Here is a 15,230-nt window from a genome sequence, read left to right as displayed (position 1 = left end):
ATGAATACGAAATCGTGTATTCTATCAATGTAGTAAGTACCCATTATCACTTTTTTTTTAAAGAGTCAGTGGATATATATATATAGGTTGACTTACCCTATTATTTAAAAAAAAAAAAAATATTGCCAACACCAACATTTTTAATTAGAAAATAATAGAAAAAGGTTTACAGCGTTGTTTATTAGTTACAGAGCTTGCATATTTTTTTTAATTAGTTATATAATATAATGAGGAGGGTTCAAATTCATTTTTTAAAACTTTAATAACTCAAAATTTAAAACTTAAAAATTAAAATAAAACGTTAGATATGATCTAGATCATTTTCTCTATGTGCTCATAAAAAATTATGACATTTCAATTTTATTTTAGTTGTCATCAAAAGCTTTTAAAAAACGTACTAATGTGGATAATTTTTAGATGTTGATTTTTCAACTTATTAATTCACATAAAAACAAAATTGAAATGCGATATTTTTTATGAGTATATAGAGAAAATAACATAGATCACATCTAACGGTTTTATTTTCACTTTTAAAGTTTAAAAAATGAAGACATAACATAGGCACAAAAAATGAAGGCATTTGAACCGTCCTCTTATATAATTGCCCCTATAATGTTTTCAACAAGGACTGATAAGAGAGAAAGGTACCCTGACAGCTGCTGTAAGTTTCTAAAAAAGAGAGAGAGAGAGGAGAGAGAAAGAGAATAAACAGCTAAACCAACTTGTTTGCCCCCATTCATTCCTTCCAAATTCTATTCCAAATTTCTAATATCATTCTGCCTTGAAGCAACCTATCAATTCTTGCCACCTAATTCAAGTCATCCCTTGCCTCCCCTTGTTCAGTTATTCTTATTTTTATTTTAAAAATAAAAATACAAGAGCAAATAACAAATTAAATTAGAGTCATTTTTTTTATAAATTTAGTGACCAAAAATAAGTTGCCATAAATACTAATTGTTGTGGACATTGATGAATGTTAATGTATTCTTTACAATACTAATTGCTTTACTTATTTTTTAATTTTTCATCAAGTTAATTTCATTATTGATTGACGCCTTTATTAGAGACTATAGTTATATTAATGCAACTATTAGGTCTTAAATATTATGACAGCAATGTGTAATTGATACCTTTTTAAAGGTGGTTCAAACGTTAGAGTCTCTAAGACATGTCAATTCATCAATCATTTTTAATGGTAAGATTAGCCATTAATTATTTTCAGTTTAATTGTATGGCCAAAAATACCTAATTCAATCATGAAAGTAATTAATTTATTTTGTCATCATATATTGATTTTTTTTAATGTATTCCATTTGATATTATTCATATTAATTTTGAACTAAATTTTGTATGTAATACATATTATTTATTAAGAAAAGAAAATCACAACCTCTTTGAATCTAGCTACACATTGAAGTAGCTAGAGAAAAAATGTTTACTTGGAGAATTTTTAAGAGAACTAAAAATCACAATAACTTTTCTTAGATAAAATTTGGTTTCATTGTGGAGGGCACAATCAGCCCCATTTTTTTTATAATAAATAAAGCTAGGAGATAAATAGAAGATTCTACAGCTTTCCCTTTTTTACTCTAAAAGCTCTCTTTTTTATGCTTCTGTTTTGTACATTTGGTTTGGATTTTAGTGAGAAATAAGGCCTCATAATTCATAAATCAAAATCAAGACAAGTACTGCTGTCTCAAATTTTAAATTAATTAGAAAGGTTATGACAGGCTGTGGCAAAAAGGATAAATGAAACCCATCTGAAATTTGCATAAATACCCTCCACAAAGTTCCTTTTTACAATATTAATTGCAAATTGTAAATTGCAGTCATGATATATTGATAACGCATATCTAATTACACAGAAATTGATATGATCCATCCTTTCTGATTGAGATTGGTAAACATACGATTGTCAAAGATAAGATAAGTTTTTTTTTATATATATATATTCTCTAATCATTTGTTAGACAAATTATATCTCTCCATGTGCAGTGCTGTTATATATATATATTACAAGATTCATTGTTGTACTAAAAAATTTAGTTGGTAGAAGAAAACAAAGATTTTAAATGATTTGACAGTAAAAAAATTGCTATATTTTAAACTATGTGAGATTGAAAATTGTACTTTGTTTAATTACTTACATACAATATTTGATTCTTTGGCATCAATCTTGCATAGTACATAAAAAGCAATGCTCTTTATCTTTTATTGTAAGAGAATTTTGTTAAAGCAATTCTCTTTATATACATCTTTAACATTACATAAGGTCAAAATAGAAGGATTGCACCTTTAAAAATCCACTTTGGGTATATTTGGCATTTTTTAAAGCATATTTTGCCTTTAAAAAGACCAAAGTACCCCTAAAGGTTCACATCAAGTGAGGTGTAACATCTGTCTTTTGGATTTCTGACATCTACTACAGATAAGCCTTTGATTAATGCAACTTGACATTCCCTCAATTCAATGGCATGAAGGAACTTTTCATATATCTCCCTCTATAATTCCATATTAACACTGAATATCCTTACAATCTTACATTTGTGCATGAATTATCAAAAAAGAACATGAACTGCAGAGGTAAGGAGAGAGAAAGAAACAAAGATAATATGAGAATAAACATAACTAGAAAAAGTAACAAAAATTGACATTTGAAATTTCTCCAACATTCTCTTTCTCTTAACAAACTTCATTTTGAAAGGTAAGACTGAATGCTATATATTCCTTTTTATCTACAAAAGAATGATTGAATCGCCTCTATGTCATAGTTACAAAAAAAAAAAAAAAAAAAAGGAAACCAAATTCCTGTAACTGTGGCAATGCTAAATTAAACCAAACTACCAAGGCAGTAATCCAGTTTCAGGGTTTTTAAATACTCTGACAACCCAATCCCTCAAACCAGTGTCATTGACCTCGCAAAACCGGTGCGGCCAATCAGGCGGCTCAACCGGCTTTGTACCTAGACCGGGTGCACGGTCCTTGGACCCAACATTCTCTTCATCCCGCCAATCCGCCACGTAAGTCGCGACCCGTCTATAAAATTTCTCCTTGAACACCTCCCAAGCTTGGTATTTGTAATGGTTTATCAACATTACGCCTTGACCGACATTGACCGATGTCATCCCCTCTCTTAGATGGAAATGGTGCACCACGTTTATAAGAGACTTGTTTAAGGCTTCAGGTCGGATTATGGACTTGTGCCTCTCAGGTGCAATCGATCGGCATGTGTAACCGACCGTAACACCTTTATTCGGGGCCTTTTTATGACCCGATGGGCCGAAATTATGGCAATCAGTACGTAACTCGCCGACCCACGGCTGGTTAGTGTAGTTTTTTAACACGTCTTTTATTGTTAGGTCATTTGGGAAGTAGAAAAATTCGTCAACATCTATAAACCCGACCCATTTGCACTCGGCACGTGCGCGGAGAGCACAATGTGCGAACCCGGCTTCTTGGGTCTTGACCCATGGCCATGGGTGGAGGGTAATATTGTAATTTGACCGGCTTAAGGAGTTTACGACCTGTTCAATTTTGTCTTCGCTGTTGTTGTCATAGATTAACCACCTTTGAACACCGACCCGTGAATGGTACATGACCCATTCGCGGAGAAACCTTGCTTGGTTTCTCACCATTGTGCAAACACACATTGAATGCTTCTTCTTTTTCTTGCGGGTTTTTTGGTACGGTTTGAGGATTTCAGGCCGGGCTACTGATGGAAGTGTAATTTCGGGCCGGGCTTTGGTTTTGATAGATACCAATGGCAAGTCAATTTTGTTGTGCAGGTAACGGGTTAGAACCCGTAAGGGAGTCTTGCACCGAAAAATTTCTTGTGCAGCAGTTATGGCAGGAGAAGAGATGAGGTGCTTTGGATTTGTCAAATCCTGGCCGAAAACACACTGATACCGGGTCGGATCTGAAACCCGAGCCGACTTGAGGTTGAATCCCTTTGCAAAGACTACTGTTGAATTGTCAAGCGGGTCAAACAAAGCGGCATAAGCAAGATGGTCCCATTGGTAAGGCCGGTGGAGAGAATGAGGAGACGTGGATAGAGAGAGGGAGACACCTTGTGGGCCCAAGGGGCAGCGTACAAGAGAGGTGGAAAGAGATAGAGGAGGTAAGTTAAGTTTGGATTTGGTGGAGAGAGAAAGAGAGGAAGAGTGAGAAGAAGCCGGAGGGGTGTATTGGCATTTCAACAAGTCGGGGTTAGGGATCGAGAGGAGCGAGTCGTGGTTTGTGACTAGGAGTATCTGGTCAGGAAGGAGCACTGCATGGTTGACTCGGATTGAGTTAAGGTTAGTGTTTTGGGAATAAGATAACGGGTTAGATGGGTCGGTAGAGATAACCCTTGATTCTGTCGTTGGCCATGCGGAGAGTAATACTGGATGGAAAACTGACAGGAAATGGACAGCAAATGAAAAAAATAATGTTAGTAGATGTGATGTCAGTACCAAATGTCAAGGTACAATACTGATTAAGCACTGGTTACAGGTACCAATTTTAGTGCAAAATTTCGTGCTGGTATCTCCACTGGTAGTGGCATATCAATTTTCATCAAAATTTGTTTTATTTGGCTTAAATGGCAAAATCAATTCTATGGATCACTATCAATACTCGAAAACAATCTCTAAAGGTGGCAATTTAAAAATTCAATTACACATTTTCAGTAAATTAAAGAAATTTGTGCATAAAAATCAATTATATGGATACTTAATAATTTAATTCCCAGTAACAAAAGAAACAATTTTATTTCATACCAATAGCATTGTGAAAAAGTTTCTTTAATTTATTATACCAAAGGAATCTAACTTTTACCTATACCATTTCACCAAAATTTCACCAAAATGAAAAACAAGTTCACAAATTAAGCACCCAACTTGAATTCATAAAAGATTTCAAATTTGAATTCATCCATTTGGATTTGAAATATCACCTTCATAGAGCCTCAAGTTTGATAATCCAACGGTGAGCACCAAAACAGAGAAGCAAATAGCAAACAAGACAAAGAAGCCAGACGCGCCTTTTCCTCCTTTGGAGGTCGATGTAAAACTAGCTTCTTTATGCAAATCTCTTCTCTTCCTCTCCTTCATTTCTCCTCTTACAAAACTCCTCGCTTTCTTATTCAAATCCTTCGCCTCTCTCGCTCCTGTGTCTTCGCCACATCGAGAGAGAGGAGAGAGGAGAGAGAAAATGTGAGAGAAAGAGAGAATGGTGATGTGAGGTGTCGGTTTTAAGAAATGGTGGTTAGAAATGGGAAGAAGGCGAGAGGGTCGGGATCTAGCCCAGCTCTTTCTATTTTGTTCTCTCTCTCACTCCTCTCGGATTCATACTACCTGAAGTACCACAAATTTTAATTTTAGATTCAAACCGTCCGATCATCAGATGCATGAATATTAAAGTAACTCAAAGTTTGATTTCAGATCACTACCGTTCGATCTTCCAATACACGATTATTAAAGATCCGGATTAGATCGAACGGTTTCAATATATTTTATATTTTGACATACTGCAGAGAATCTGCTACTACAGAGCTCTTTCTATTTTGTTCAATCTCCTCTCGAATTGTGACTAAAGTAACTCAAATTTTAAGTATTGATCGTTTCCGTTCGATCTGCCTGAGCACGAATATTAAAAGACGTAATCTCTAATCAGACAGTCAAGATCGAAACACAAAATTTGAGTTACTTTAGAGATATTGATGTTCCTTGTTTCCCGTTTACGAAATTGATTTTGCTTGTTTGCTGCGAACCAATAGGAGAAGGAATTTTTCTTGTAGTAATTATTAATATACAATTATTTACATGGGATTATGGGATGTCCTGTTATAGTCTATTGGCGTTCACACTGCCACATGCATGGACCCCCATGGTCATGGGTCTAGAATAGACGGTCTATTCTATAGACCTCTCTATGGGCTGATAACCTTCCCCAGATAAATACACTCCAGGAAATGCCTACTACCTACAATTAATTAATTAATTAATTAATTAATGAATTGGTTAATTTATTAATTATTGGATTGACTCCTCTCTAATATTTGTAAAAGATTCCCTTCACTTTACAGTTTGAAATTCAGACTAGCACCGAGGCAGTATTATTTGGGTTTTGAGATTCATGCAAAGTTAAAAGAATGGTTCATATTCACTAATTCTAAACGATTTTTTTTTATAGTACCGTGGAGGATGTGTATTCAATTAGTATTCCAATACTGATACATGTAATTGAATTCGCATCATCTGAGATATCTCAATATTTTGAGTTTTTTTTAGAAAATCTCAACTGTTCAAATAAATTCTGCATGAATCTCAAAGCACAAAAAATACTACCCCTGCGTTATCCATGAAAAGGCACCGTATTTTGTACATGTCGGTCACGCAAAAGTTGAGATCATATCTCAAAAAATACGCACTCCATGTAATTAAAGAGAGATTGACTTAGTGTACTAAATACTTCAATTGAACAAATATGGGTAATTTTTCATGATGCCAATTTAAGAAAAATATTATTAACAAATGAAGCTAGAAATGCACATCTTTTTTATTCTTTATTTGTTGTCTTCTAAATTAAGAGTGATATTAGTTGACTTGTCCTTGCATATTTGTATAATTCTTGTCAAAATAAGTGCAATTATTTTTTCCTAATTTGAAAAGGTATTATAAATAAAATGATAATTTTGGATAATTTTTTTTTCTATGTATGACAATGCCTTATTTAGTGCCTAAAGTGGATAATGATTTAGGGATCGACTAACTATCCCCCACTCAATTTTCCTCATTCATCTCCCAGTAAATAACTACTTGTGGGGACTGTTAACTAACTGAACTTCATTAATTACTTGGGAATCCACCTAATATTTGATAGATTTTATAACTGATAGGTGCAAATATGGATACCTATGCGCGCAAGTGTTAATATATAATATATCAAGTATTCATATCTAAGATACCAAGTATTTCGAAAAAAAAATGGACACATCACACATCTTTTACACGTTTTTAGAGTTGGATTTTTTTTTTCTCTGTTTAATCTCGTCAATATTTCTAACAATTTGTAAGGAAATTTGCAAATCTAAAATTATGAACGTCTTTTATGCAATTTTCTCTTTCAAATGAGATTCATGATGACATACTTTCGGGTTATTCGTCGTGCAAGTATTCATACCTCCTCATGCAAGTATTAATCTATCGTCGTGAATACCGAGTTGTGTAAATATTCATATCTCGTCGAGCAAGTATTCATACCTCGTCATGCAAGTATTCATATCTCGTAATGCAAGTGTAAATAATGTCTGAAAAAATTAATATAAACTATTGCAAGTATTTATACATCGTCACGCAAGTACGAATAGTTAATGTATCAAGTGTTTGTATCTAACAAATTATATCAATTTTTTTAAATATGGCACTAGATGATGGATACCTATGTGCACAAGTGTTAATATATAATTTATCAAGTATTCATACCTAAGATACCAAGTATTTCGAAAAAAAATAGACACATCACACACTCATCTTTTACATAGTTTTAGAGGTGTGTTTTTTTCTCTGTTCAATCTCGCCAATATTTCTGACGATCTGTGAGAAAATTTGCAAATTTAAAACCATGAACGTCTTCTATGCAATTTTTTCTTTCAAATGAGATCCATGATGACATACTTTCGGGTTGTCCATCGTACAAGCATTCATCTATCGTCGTGAATACCAAGTCGTGTAAGTATTCATCTCTCGTCGAGCAAGTATTCATACCTCGTCATGCAAGTATTCATATCTCGTAATACAAGTGTAAATAGTTCATGCCTGAAGTGTTTGTATCTAACATATTTTATCAAAAAAAAATTTCGTATGGCATTGGATAATGTCTGAAAAAATTAATATAAAGTATTGCAAGTATTCATACATTATCACGCAAGTACGAATAGTTAATGTATCAAGTGTTTGCATCTAACAAATTATATCAATTTTTTTTATTATGGCACTAGATGATGGATACCTATGTGCACAAGTGTTAATATATAATTTATCAAGCATTCATACCTAAGATACCAAGTATTTCAAAAAAAAAATGGACACATCACACACTCATCTTTTACATGTTTTTAGAGGTGGGTTTTTTTTTCTGTTCAATCTCGCCAATATTTCTGACGATCTGTGAGAAAATTTGCAAATTTAAAACCATGAACGTCTTCTATGCAATTTTTGCTTTCAAATGAGATCCATAATGACGTACTTTCGGGTTGTCCGTCGTGCAAGTATTCATACCTCCTCATGCAAGTATTCATCTATCGTTGTGAATACTGAGTCGTGTAAGTATTCATATCTCGTCGAGCAAGTATTCATATCTCGTCATGTAAGTATTCATATATCGTAATGCAAGTGTAAATAATTCATGTCTAAAGTGTTTGTACCTAATATATTAATATCAAGTATTGTAAGTATTCATAACTCCTCATGCATGTGTGAATAGTTCATGTATCAAGTGTTTGTATCTAACATATTCTCTATCCTTTTTTTTTCCTTGCGGCACTAGATGACGTTTGAAAGTATTAATATCAAATTACTCAGTTTGGTGCTTGATTGTATTAATAGGTAATATGGAAAGTATTCATACCATGTCAAGAAAATATTTATTCATCGTAATGCAAGTATTCATACCTAAGATGCCTAATATATTTATAAAATAACTACATGCAAGTATGGATGCTTATGCGCGCAAATATTAATATATAAAATATAAACTATTCATATCTAAAATATCAAGCAATCAAAATAACAAAAAACATAATAATAACATAATGAAATAAACACAAATATTAACAACATCGTACAACCCATAAATTAGCGCTAAACTTTCTCTCTCTCTAATTAGCCCTCCTTGAATATAAGAATTGAAAGGGCTTTTTTGAAAAATTTCAAAAGCTGCCGCTTTCTCTGCTCTTCATTTATTAGCTTCCTTAGCAAGGTATAAGACCCAGAGTTTTTACTCCAAATCATAGAGCAGTTCTTATCATGATTTTTTTTGTTTTTTTATTATATTGTGGGATTCTGGGTGTTTGGAATTGACACGTAGAGCGGTAGAGGCTTTTGGAACCTTCTATCGCATAGGTTTGTAACAAGATTGATTATACATATATACAAAGAGAGAGAACGAAGAAGAGAAGAGAGAATGAATTTTGAAATGAAAATGGACAAGAAATAGAGGCAGATCGCAAAGTTCGCGACTTGGATTTTGAAATGGATTAGATCAGATTCTTGGCTACGATTTTGACTTTGATAATTAATGAGTTCTTAATAGGAAAGTAGTGTGCTGACTGGATTGACGGAGGATATTGGAAGATGAGAGATTTTTTGTCTTTTATCTAGACATAAAGAATGAAGTTTTGAGCTGTAGTGAAATCTCTATTTTTTCTTTTCTTTTCCTTTCTTTAATTTGGAATTCACGGGAATTTACTTGAAATATGGCGTAGCTTTATAGAAAGCTAGTTTAGAAAGGACAAAATGTTAAAAGTTGTTAGAATGAGAACCGTTAGAGTTTGTTAGAAATAGAGTTAGAAGTCTTGGGGGATAGATAGGGGAAAGCGATTGGAGGAAAAAAATCTTTTCCCAATGATTTAGTAAAAAAAGTACACAAGTGGAGAGACCGTAATTAATCTTGATATATATAAAAGAATCACTAAAAAAAATGCTTTTGAAATAAAATCAAAGTATCCAAATCCCGCATAACTAGATAAATAATTAAAAAAAGTTCGCAATGTTATGGCTAATTATTTAGAATAATTATAATAATTCTCACACTCTTGTCCCCTCTCTATCTCTCAACAACATTAAAAAAATACTATACTATGGTCCCCACTAATTATATGGTCCTTTTTTCTAGTTGTCATACTCATCTTACGTTAACCTTCATAAGTATAAATACTAAAATATAATAAATTAATCCTTGCAAAATAAAATATTAATACTTGCATGCATAACTAGATATGACCACCCTTTTTCAGTCCTCAATGGTCCGCGTCAACCCTCATCAAATGAAGTAGTGGGGACTCTCTATCCCCACATCAACCTTCCCCATCCCTGCGTTAACATTTCTCTAACAAAAATAATTGACCATTTAAGTATAATTATTCCAGTGCATAGATATAAATACTTGTAATACTTGATATTAATACTTTCAGATATCAGCTAGTATCATATGTAAAACGTATTTGTAAGTATAGGTATAGATACTTTGTGACGATGAGCCTGAAAATATGTCATCATAGATCTCATTTGAAAGAAAAAATTGGGTAGAAGATGTTCTTGGTTTTAGATTTGCAAAATTTCTCATAGATCGTCAGAAATATGGACGATATTAAATGAAGAAAAAAATTCACCTCTAAAAACGTATATGGCTCCCCTCATGTAGTTTGAGATTTGGTTGGAAAGATAATTATTTATGTACAAATTATTCACCTTATAGTTATAAATACTTCCGTACATGGAGATTAATACTTTAGAAAAAAAATCAAAACTGGAGCTTCTGTGGTCTCCAAGGCAGTATGGAACTTAAGAGCGGGGATAAATGGAGGGATAGAGGTGCGGGGACAATTATCATGACCCAATTATTTAACTAAACAATCTATTTTTTCAAGTTTAGTATTTAGAAAATTTTCTAATTTTTACCTTCCTCTATTTGCATTGTTGTATTGTTTAAGCAAAATTAGTGTACTGATTTCAAAACAAGCAACAAAATATTAAATTTATTCTCTACTTTATTTCTCTTTAGTGTATCAACAATTTCAATTTACCTTTCTTTTATTGTCAATAATACCAAAAATATTCTTCCTCTAAAACATTTCCTATTATGAACATTCATCTTTTCATTCATTTTTGCCACCAAAAATACATTCAAACTTCTAAACAATATATTATAATTTAAGTTTGTGTTAGAGCATCTCAATCTCAACAATTAAAATAAATTTCTAAATAACTGTTAAGTATTTTCTAGAAATTAAAACCTCTAAAAATTTTAAACCTTCATATTTCTGAAATTAATTTTAGAGTATAGATTAGAAATCATGTATTCTAAATAATTTGAGCTAATTGTTTTTCAGCATGTCGTTTAGAAACAGTTTCTTAATAAAAAAAATTGTCCAATATATTTTAAATAAGAAACTAGGGAACATCTTTGAAACTAAAATAGAAATCACCACGTCAGGTTAGAAATCCATAAAATTTCAGGGATAGAGATGCTCTTAATTTTGAACAAGTTCTTATTTGTTAAAAAAATTCACAAAAACTTTTCCAATTACCTGAAAAATCTTTAAAAAAAAATGTTGTTTTTATCCACCTCACAAAAGAAAATTGTTGGATTTTGGGTCACTTTAACAAACATAAAGAATATATTCTTACATATCTATTGTTTTTGCATAAGCAAATATATCATAAGTTTTAAATAAATATGACCGTAAAAATTAGTATTTGGTCTAGTGGCAAATGCACACATGATCTCCATGTGGGAGGTCATGAGTTCGAAACTCAAATGAGAAAATTATTTGTTATAAAGACAAGGGTATTAAATAGTTGGATGACTTGATCTCCAACTTTACTAAAGAAAAAAATAATATGACCGTAAAATCAGAGCATAATGGCTCACCAGGAGATACTGTGTATAAATCTCGGGTGGTGATTATCATTATTATTCGCCACCTCGTAATTATTCCGCCACCTTAGCAGCTTACCTGGTGTTATTTGTTAATAATTATAGACCTGGTGTTTGTGAACCGGAAAGGGACAATTCGGAGAGGTGCATGTGCCCAAATTCTATACCCGTGATGTTTCGTGAGTTCCAGCAAAAGATTTGTCTGGATCACTGTAGCAACATTTACTGCAGTTCCGTGTACTGAGTTACTTCAATGCTCATTGATTCGTTACAGAGAAAATTTTGGAAATACAAGCACAGATTATCCCCTGATGACAGGTGTTCACCTGGTCCGACCGTTCAACTGTAATTTAGATTTAATGCGGTCTAGTCTGATACAGAGATCATGTAACGAGTTGACAATGCGAATGTATTGGACTCAAGTGTGTGGGTCCCAAATGTCGGTAATATACTACTCTTTTTTAGAAGTTTCTAAATTTCTTTGAGAAAAAGGGACCATTCACTTTTGTTCCGAATCGGCGGTGGTAGCAAATCCAATTAAATGTTTCTGTACGAATGAATGAGCCATGTGATAATTTGGTGAAAATTTGCAAATCAGAGCTAATTAACGTGTATACTGCTATTCAGTCAAATTTGTTCAGAAATAAATACATTTTAAAAGACAACCTCGAACCGATTGAATAAGAATGGACCGATCCGAGTCATGTCCCATCCGCTGACCATCTTTGACCGGATGGGTCAACCATTCAACCGGAAGAATATTGACCTACCGAAACGTGATCTGATCACAAAATATTAATAAAAGTATAATTTTTTTTTTTTGATGAATCAAAGTAAAGTAATATATAGAGATTTTAAAAGCCACGGTATGGGGAAAGGTGTAGGTCCGATGCCCATCGGACCTAGTTTGGTTCCGATGGACAGATCTATCGTCTAATTTGCTTCAAAATTTGTGCGCACGAATATTAAAGCAGACGCGAAAGTTCTGACACGAATCCTAAAGCCAATCCGACAGTGAGTGAACTCATTGAAACCAAAGTAGGTCCGATGCCCATCGGACCTACTCTGTTTCCCACGGTATGATACGGTTCTGTCAATGCACGATAGTTACGTGCTATGATTCGCGTGTCTTGTGTCATGACCACCTTTCAAAAATTTAACACGACAAGGCATATCATGCAAAAAGATTTAGTCACAACACAACACGTGTGGTAATGTATAATTAGGATCGTTAGATCTTAATCGAATGTTGAATCTTGAATAAACTAATTTAAATAAAAAAAAATAGTTAAACATGACCAAACCTGACATGTCACGTCATGACATGATTAACGTGCTATGATCATTCACGTGTCATGATCATGCATCATTTCAAATTTAGTCACAGTACAACATGTGCTATGACCCTAGTTCTACTTGTCATATAACACTAACTCAAAATTTTATTAGATAGATTTCAAACGACTAATTTAAATCGTTCAAATCGATTTATTTTATGAGTAATGTGTTTACATGAAAAAAAAATTAATTTTGTCGAGTTATTTTAGTATTAAGTCAAGCAGGAAGTAATATTTAAAAAATTATGAATTAAAATTAATTTAAAAACTCACATATTTAACCGTTTGACTTGATACTAAATAAATTCAATAAATTACAAATAAGAGTTCGTGTTATATAGATTGAAATTACACTAATATCATACTAACCATACTATATTACATAGGGATAAGTACCTCTAGGTATTAGGCGGTGGAATCCACAAGAATAACTCAATATGGTGCGCATTCGGAAATAGCGCATGGGGCCAGCATTATTTATATTTTACGATTCATGCAAAGTTAAAAGGACGGTCCGATTCACTAATTCTAAAAAATTCTTTGCCTGGTACTGGAAAGGATATAGATTTATTACATAGCACAGGTAAGGTGTTTCCAGTGTCAGGATGAGTGGGCCGTGGGCCCAAGGCCCAACCACTTTGGGCCCCAATGTCAGTTGTTTCTTATAGAACCCTTATATTTGGATAATTGTGAAGTCTATTCACACGTAGGGATTTAAAAAACAGAATTAAAATTCACATGTATATCAAGTAAAATATAATACCGAATAAAATATGTTTCTATATTCTTTGTTAGAAAATATAAATAAAAATTTATAGTACGATTCATTCATTAAAGATTTCAATATTTATGCTAAGCGACAGCGTAGTATACTTAAATTAATTAATTTTTATCTATAAATAAATAATTAAAGTATAATTAAATGACTTTTTATCTTTTATGGGATCAACAACATCAATGACTTTCCTTTTTGAATACAAAACGTTTTATAATTTTTTAAATACAATCTTTACAAATGAAAATAAAATATAATTAATTAGATCTTGATTGGCACATTACTTCTTTATTTTTGTGTCTTTCAAATCCATGTAAAAAAAAATCTAAATTATATATATTGACAGATATTGTGCTCTTTCATTATTTCCTTCTTTTAATTTTCTTTAATTATGTTGCTCAAAAAATAAAGCTATGCCATTTTAATATTAAGAAACTAATTAGCAATTAAAATTTGATATGGTTGCTTTAATTCAGTCTAAAGAATTTGTGTTCAGCTGGATTAAGAGAGATTAAGCTAAGAAAGTCTAAGGAAGAAGCACCGAACATGTGGTTGCAGACTTGCAGAAGTCTTACGACACAGCACCTGCAGTTGCAGACTCTTCTCACGCGTTTATAAATTTATTATATATACACTGTTTCTGACGCGTTAGATGATATTCTAAAGAAAGTGCTGCTGCTGAATTAAATTTTTTTTTATATATATATTATTAGGCCATTGACCTTGACCTAGGTAACGTACGAATGAGCTCTGCTCATCACAATATATATATATATATAGGAAGGGGACAGGAAATTTACATCATTCAGAACGCGTCAATATTGCAATCTTTTGTTTAAATAGAGAGAGAGTTTCTCCTTTTCTTAAATTCAAAACAGAAAGCCCCTTCATTCATTTGCATTATTATCATTCAGCCATTGCTGATTGATGGGTTTCAAAAGCAACAGTCCGACGACTGCTCCCGCTAAGTCTCTACAAGCCGAACTTCCCTGTGAAGAACAGGATAACCATAGAGTGCTCAGATTTTGGAAACGTTTTGATTTCCTCTCTACTATCAATTTCCTCAAGAAAGAACAGAGCATGTGGGGTCATCTCAAGGAGAACCTGCCTGTGATGTCAGATTTGGATTTTGGTCGAGAGTCGGCAATCATGGTTGGAAAGAAAAGGTGATTTTATTCCCGTGTCTAGAGATGTGTGCTGATTTGAGAAGAAGAAATGAATAGAAAATTATAAAAGATAAAGGTGGGTCTGAGTTACCAGGGTATTTTCGTATGCAAAGTGGGTTTAAGCCTAAGGAGCTGCCAATTCATTAAGAAGCCAGTAGACTCGCCTTATAATTCAAACCTAAGGAGTTGCTTTAATTCAGTCTAAAGAATTTGCGTTCGGCTGGATTAAGAGAGATTAAAGTAAGAAAGTCTAAGGAAGAAGCACCAAACATGTGGTTGCAGACTTTCAGAAGTCTTACCAAACAGCACCTGTAG

General features: G+C 32.9%; 1 protein-coding gene across 1 annotated transcript; it reads right to left on the bottom strand.

Annotated features, from left to right (window-relative positions):
* Nucleotides 1–2,647: 2,647 nt before the first annotated feature.
* LOC144561284 (glycosyltransferase family 92 protein Os08g0121900-like) lies at nt 2,648–5,272 on the bottom strand. The gene is made up of 2 exons (XM_078310330.1): nt 4,934–5,272; nt 2,648–4,393 (listed from the first exon to the last, which is right to left on the bottom strand). The coding sequence occupies exons 1-2, from the start codon at nt 5,088–5,090 to the stop codon at nt 2,841–2,843; spliced, it is 1,710 nt and encodes a 569-aa protein (XP_078166456.1). The 5' UTR covers nt 5,091–5,272; the 3' UTR covers nt 2,648–2,840.
* Between the last annotated feature and the right edge of the window lie 9,958 nt (nt 5,273–15,230).

The sequence above is a fragment of the Carex rostrata genome, chromosome 1 (assembly GCF_964058835.1).
Source record: "Carex rostrata chromosome 1, lpCarRost1.2, whole genome shotgun sequence".
NCBI classification, from domain to species: domain Eukaryota; kingdom Viridiplantae; phylum Streptophyta; class Magnoliopsida; order Poales; family Cyperaceae; genus Carex; species Carex rostrata.
This window is presented reverse-complemented; position numbering and strand designations above follow the sequence as displayed.